Source organism: Penaeus chinensis, chromosome 7 (assembly GCF_019202785.1).
Source record: "Penaeus chinensis breed Huanghai No. 1 chromosome 7, ASM1920278v2, whole genome shotgun sequence".
NCBI classification, from domain to species: Eukaryota; Metazoa; Arthropoda; class Malacostraca; order Decapoda; family Penaeidae; genus Penaeus; species Penaeus chinensis.
Genome location: NC_061825.1, coordinates 8936957 through 8944456, shown reverse-complemented (window position 1 = coordinate 8944456; position 7500 = coordinate 8936957). Strand labels below are relative to the sequence as shown.

General features: G+C 27.9%; 1 protein-coding gene across 2 annotated transcripts in view; it reads left to right on the top strand.

The window, feature by feature from the left end:
- Positions 1-3640: 3640 nt before the first annotated feature.
- The window catches only part of LOC125027115 (O-phosphoseryl-tRNA(Sec) selenium transferase-like), a 15505-nt gene continuing 11645 nt past the window's right edge, over positions 3641-7500 (top strand). The window contains exons 1-4 of one of the 2 annotated variants that reach the window (XM_047615945.1): positions 3641-3791; positions 5681-5807; positions 6444-6573; positions 6839-6982. In XM_047615945.1, coding sequence (XP_047471901.1) covers positions 5694-5807; positions 6444-6573; positions 6839-6982 — 388 coding nt within the window. In that variant the 5' untranslated portion in view covers positions 3641-3791; positions 5681-5693. The remainder of the gene's footprint in view (positions 3792-5680; positions 5808-6443; positions 6574-6838; positions 6983-7500) is intronic. The other variant, XM_047615946.1, reaches the window with a different exon arrangement.

Below are 7500 nucleotides of genomic sequence, written 5' to 3'. Positions count from 1 at the left end.
CAAGGATGATTTTTAGTGTTCGCTTTTACTAATGTTCTCGGTTATCCAAACATTAACCGATTTCTATGACTCGCCAAAAAGTAATTTACAGCCGAGTGTTTACAACCAATAACTAGTGTAATTAGCATTTCGAACGGTAATTACCCCTGTAGTTTGGCTTACAAATGAACTGAAAGGGGTAATGGTCTCGAGTAAAACGATACTTGATGTACAGAATTTTGCAATGCAGTTATGACGTTAACAAATAAATAATGATATAACTACCACTGTTCATGGTGATGATGATTATGTTAATGATAATTTTGAATGAAAAATAAACAGTTCTCATGCTAGTAGAAGTGATAACGACGATAAAAATTATATTGACGATCATAACAATAATTATAATATGATAATGATAATGGTAGTGATAACAATGATAATGATGATGATAATAATAATTATGAGGATGATAATAATGGCAATGATAATAATAATAATGGTAATGATAAATATTATAATGATAACAGTAATAACAATAGTTATAATGATAATAATCATAGTAATAATAAAAACAACAACAATAATAATGATAATAGTAATGTTATCATAAATAATGATGATAACAATAATTATGATAATATTATTAATAATGATAATTATTATCAATAATAATTATGATAACAGTAATGACAATGACTATGATGACAAATAAAATGGCTATAATGATAAAAAGAAATAATGATAATGACATCTGTAATAATCCAAGTCATACTAATAATATTTATAATAATGGTAATGATAATGATAATTACAATAATGATGATGCTATAATGAGGAAAATGATGATGACGATAATGTTAATAATGAGAGTAATAATAGTAATGATACTAAAAATAACGACAATATTAATGGTGATTATAATAGTAATAATAATGATAACTACAATAATAATGATAATGATAAAATTATAACAATAATAATAATGATAATAATGATAATAATAGTGACAATGATCATAATAATGATAATAATAGTAATAATGATAATCATAACAATGATAATAAAAAAGTGAAAATAATAATAGGAATCAAAATAATAATGATAATAATAAAAATAGTAATGATAATATTAACGATGATAATAATAGTAATGATGATAATTTTAATGATAGTAATGATAATAACGATGACAACAATAATAATAATGATAATCATAATGATAATAATGACAATAATCATAATAATAATGATAATAATAATAATAAAGATGATAACAATGATAATAAAGATAATGATAATATCAATGATGATGATATTAATAATAACGATAATATCGATAATGATGGTGATAATAATAGTAATGATAATAATCATAATCATAATAACAATACAAAAAAAAATGATAATAATAATAGTAATAATAATAATCATGATTATTATAATGGTAATAAAAAATAATTATAAAAATAATTATCATCATTATTATTATCATTACTGTTACTATTATCACTACTATTATTATTATCATTATTATTATTATTATCACTATCATTATTACCATTATAAGGATAATGAAAATAATAATCAGAAGAAGAACAACAATAATGACGATAATAATAACAGCAAAAACAATCATTATTACTATCAATAAAATAAAAATAATAATGATAATGATAGCAATAATATCTAGTATATTAATACTAACAATGATAATAATAATGGTAACAATAATACTAATGATGTTAATAATAACAATGGTGATAATAATAATAATAGCAATGATTATTATAATAATAAAAAATAATATTGATAACGATAGCAATAATTATGATAAAAATAATAGTAATAATAATAATAACAATAATGATGACAATAATAACAATAGTAATAAAAATGATGATAAATATAGTGTGGATGAAATTGATAATAATGATGGTGATAATAATGATAATAATAGTGATAGTAATGATACTACTACTACTACTAATGATAATAACAATGATGTTAATAACAATATTGATGAGGGTAATAATAATAATGATAATAATGATAATGATAATGATAATAAAATAATAGTTACAATAATAATGATAATACCAATGATGATAATAACAATAATGATGATGATGATGATAATAATAATAATAATGATAATAATAACAATAACAATATTAATAATAATAATGATAATAATAATAATAATAATTACAACAATAATAATTATTACAATAATGATAATAACAATAAGGATAATAACACTAATGATAATAATAATAATGATAATAATGATATAGTAATAATAATAATAATAATAATAATAATAATGATAACAATTATGATAATGATAATAAGTGATATACTTAATTGTCATTATTATCATCATTATCATTATTACTATCATTATTAATATCATTATTATTATTGTTACTATTATCATCATCATTATTATCATTATCATCATTATCAATAACAATGTTATTATTGTTACTATTATCATTAGCATTATTATTATTAATGTTGTTATTATTATTATCATTATTATTATTAATATAAAATCATAATGACTGTAGTAGCAGTATTCTTATTATTCTCATTATTATTATTTTTATTATTATTATCATTATCATCATTATCAATAACATTATCATTATTGTTACTATTATTATTATCATTAATATTATATTATTATTATTATTATTGTTAATATAATATCATAATGACTGCAGTAGCAGTATTGTTATTATTTTCATTATTATTTTTTATATTATTATTATCATTATTATTATTATTATTATTATTATCATAATTATTATTATTATTATTATTATTATTATTATTATTATTATTATTATTATCATTATCATTATTATCATTATTATAATCACTATCATTTTCACCTTGCCATTACTACTATCGTCACCATTACACTAAACCGAGAAGCTGACACGTGTAGCATCTAATCCTGATAACAATAAATTCGAAACGTTTACAATTTAATTGGATTTCGTATTATGAACTAAATCTTTATTGAACATTGATATCTGGAAAAAAACGAATTATCTGGATTTTAACTGAAGATTTTGATGATACAGACAGTAATTCTGATGCTTTTAAATATTTATCAGTAGTAAGAAATTCTTCAGGTGCATGTAGAACACAGGTGTCTTATTTATCTCTTTTTTTTTTTTCCTCTAAGTGTATGAGTCACTGCGTCTCATTACTTAAAATTAGGGTTTGAAGATTTGTGGGATAGTGATGAATTGCCTTGAAAAACGAATAATGATAAGATTGATAATAATGATGATGATGATGATGATAAATATAATTAAAATAATAATTATTATTTATCTTATAGTTTAAATCATTTGAGATTTCTTATATTTATTAGGCTAATTCAGGGAATAAAACAATTATTTAGGATTTTGAAGATTATATACATGAATGAACACGAAAGTTTATTGAACTGTATTCAACCCTAATGTCCTTGCAACCTTGATATAGTACGCCATGCACGTTTGCATAAATTTAATCCTACTGAGCAATAGAAAGAGTAGAGGAAATCACAGCATGATCCAAACAACCGATTCTTAATTTCTCAACATTTGAATTATATCCGTAAAATAAATCAAATAAGAAATATTGGATGAAAAGGGAAAAAATAGACTCCGCTACGCGAGCCGGATTTAAAACCGCTCACCTGCATTGCGGACGGGAGGCGAAGTTGCATTTTTATTTCAGGGAAAAAAAAAATTATCGAAATTCACCTTCACGAGGAGACGACAAGCGCATTCTCGGTGGTATTTGGGGCAAGTATGTGTATTTCTTGCTGTTTTACGGGGAGGTAGTAGTGATACTTTTCGAATAAGCTGAGAAATAAGGATAGGTTTTGATTACTCTTCGGGGGGGAGTGAGATTTGACATATGTTTTTATTATAGAGTGTATTATTTTCGTATGTATTTTTTTATTTTTTTATTTTCTGTTGGAGTGTTTTGGTGTCATTTTACGTCAGTGGTAGTGTGTATTTACATTCAAAGCAGGTTTTATTTCCTACTTTATTGTATTGCTTGGTTGCCGAAAAAACCTCTCATTCGGACCCCATAGTTAGTCAAGCCGGTCGGGAACTTTTTTACATTTTGTAATATATTCCGTGCAACACTTGGAAGGCCAGATGTGCAAGTGCCATAAATCAAGAGGAGGAGTGCAATCTGTTTGTGTGGCACATGAAGGGCTGTCTTAGCGGTCGGGAAATCCTAAAATCTCCGCATGAAGATGGAAAAAAGGGATATATTCTTCGTGTTGGGCCATTTGATCAATTCACTATTTCTTTGGTATTTTGATGTGATTACTCTAGAAACCTGATATTCATTATTATAGAAAATTAAGTTTTTGTGCTACCACCCCTCCTTCCAACCACCTAACAGAGGAGCCAGCGGGGAATTAGGCTCTTGGGTGAGCGGAGACTAATAAGAAATACAGTTGATTTCTTTTGAATGGGAAGTTTGTAGCTTTGTATCTTTGTATCCACCTAGCCTTCCATATGTACAATAACATGTTTGCCTCCACGTCTATCGGTGCTTCAGCAAAGAGGGGTACTTCTTTACACTTTGAACCCTGTTGCCAGAGTCTAGGCCAAGTCACCCATGTCACAAAATCTATTTGACTATCTAAATTGCCGTAACTGGGACAGCACGAGGAGAGGGTTGATGAGGAGCTCCATCTTCTTTTTCCCTTATTGATGGCATTGCTATTTGTGTCTGCAGGTTATTTCTTGTACAAATAACTGCAACTTTTTGTCCTCTACAAGAATATCATCATCAATTTGCCTTAGCTTAGTTTAGTGCATCCATGCCACAGATTTTAATCCAGAATAGAGCTTTGATTGGTAACTTGTTTTTATGATAAGGAGTACCTATTATACATTGCCAGTGTATATGCTGTATTGCAGCCAAAACAGCATGTATTTTTACAACTGGCTCTCCACTGTCTCAAATATTTAAAGTGTATGTGTGTCTGAAGGTATCTTCTCAGACCAAATGCTTGTATATACAATTATCAAAAGTTTTGATAGTTTAAGCATTAATCTGCTATACAAGGGTTGATATGTTCACATTAATACACTGCATTAATAAGGTAGAGTGCATTAATGTGAATATGTCAATGATTGTGATATAGATGAAAGTTAGGAGTAAAAAGAACATAGATCATTTTGGCAAAAATATATACACTTTTAGGTTTTTATTAGTAATGGTTGAGGGTTGTAGATGTTGCAGATAATACTATATTTCTACATTAAGTAACTAAGATATTTTCATATAAGATACTCACCCATGTAATTATTAGTATTAGTATTACAATTTCTATAAAGAGCTGTGATGATAATCATCATCATTATTGTCTTTGTTATTATTATTATTATTATTATTATTATTATTATTGTTATTATTATTATTATTATTATCATTATTATTATTATTATTGTTGTTATTAATTCTGTTGTTATTAGTATTAGGATTGTAGTTCTTATTATTGTAGTTATCATTATCCTTATCAAGTTTATAGCTCAAGCAGTTGCTTTACTTTTACTATTATTCTTGTTTTCTTATTATTAGTATAACTCCTAAACATGTATTTGAGCAGTTGCACTGATATCACCATTTTTATTGTTACTCTGTTATTAATGACATTATATTTCCAACAGATAATACGAGAAAATGAACGAAACGTCTTACAAGCTGGCTGAACGTCTGGTCCCGACGACCTACCTTCACCAGGCGTCGGAGAGTAGAACTGCGCGGGAAAAGCTGATTAGGATTCTCATGGAACAGGTCCTGTGGTATTGCGTAGGAAACCGGAGAAAAATACAAGTGCTACTCCTGATTGAGGACGGCGCAGAAATATTTGTCTTTGGAACGGAATTACAGTGCTTGTTTTTCGTATATGTGAAATCTAGGGTGAAGAGTGAAAATTTATAGATGTACATTTTTTTAGTTACAGCTTTTTAGTTTCTTATAAGCCATCATTGTATCTAGACCTCAGTAATTTAAACATTAAATGTACCATGTACCATAACTACTGGAAGAGCATTTGCTTGATTTTATTTCTTAGTAGTATTATCGTAAATTTCTTTGGCTGTTGGTATTATTTGATTATCTTTTCTATAGCTCTATACGATATTCTACTTTACAACTTAGTGATATTTAAACATCATTTTTTGAAAAGTGATATTTAAACATCATATTTTAAAAAGTAAAGTTTAGAATATTAAGCCATATGATAGTGACTTTCAAGTTGAAATGAAACCCCTTTAATTTCTTCTTCTTCTTCTTCTTCTTCTTCTTCTTCTTCTTCTTCTTCTTCTTCTTCTTCTTCTTCTTCTTCTTCTTCTTCTTCTTCTTCTACGACTTCACAGTGTATCAGTAGCATGCCTAAAAAGCCTAAATTTCAAAGTGTTCCTCCTGCAGCACAAGTGTCCTGAGGAAGGTTGGGATGATGCCACCATTGAGCTGTTTTTGAATGATCTGGCCCTCATGGACAGCAATAATTTCCCCCATAACTGTGGAGTTGGGGAGCGTGAAGCAAGAATATATTCTGGTTAGTTTTTATTCTTTTTGTTTTGGATTTTGTGGATTCTTTTATGGTTCAAGATTATGCAAAGATGTTCTGAATACAAATGTATATTAGTTATTCATTGTGTTTAGATAATATGGGATGATATTAATCAGCTTCACAAGAAAGTGTTAAAAGTATATTTTACCATTTGTCGTCTTTGTCTTCATTTTAGCCCAAAAGACAAAATAGAATTCAATCAGATAAAAATGTGTTAAAATGTCTTAAATCTTGCTTTGGGTTATTACAGGCTTGGTGTCAAAACGACACTATCGTCTAGGTCACGGTATTGGGCGCTCAGGAGACATTGCAGAGGTTCAGCCTAAAGCTGCAGGCTCAAGTCTCTTGAATAAGCTTACAAATTGTATGGTGTTAGATGTTATCAGAGCTACAGGTACAGTATATGTTTATAAAGAGTAGGTCTTACTTTAACATATTGATAGTGACTGGCATCCTTGTATTGCTTATTTCTGCTTTACCTCTACAGCATATATCCATTTATGAAAACCTAAAGCAATTCCCTAAGCTCACCCACTTAATCAACTTTGTTATTTGTCACATGTTATTGGGCATATCATGTAATGGCAGTTTCCAGCATCACCAGACTCTGCCCTTTTCTTGAACAAGTAGACAAAAACCAGTTAGTAAGAGACATTGTGAACTCAAGAGAGAAAGGGACATAGAGAAAAGGGGAGGAGAGAAGGAGAAAGAGAGAGAAATCATAAATACAAATATAGACTTTAAGGGTTAACCAAATTCGGAGGTGCTGAAAGACTTACAATGAGATACATACATTATTTGGTGGAATAGACTATGATTGATGGGCTTGGTACTGGGTACTCTTCTAACTGGCTTTGCTTGGTGCAGTCTCATGCTGGGTGCATTCAAAGCACGTTGAATGAGAGGTAGAAG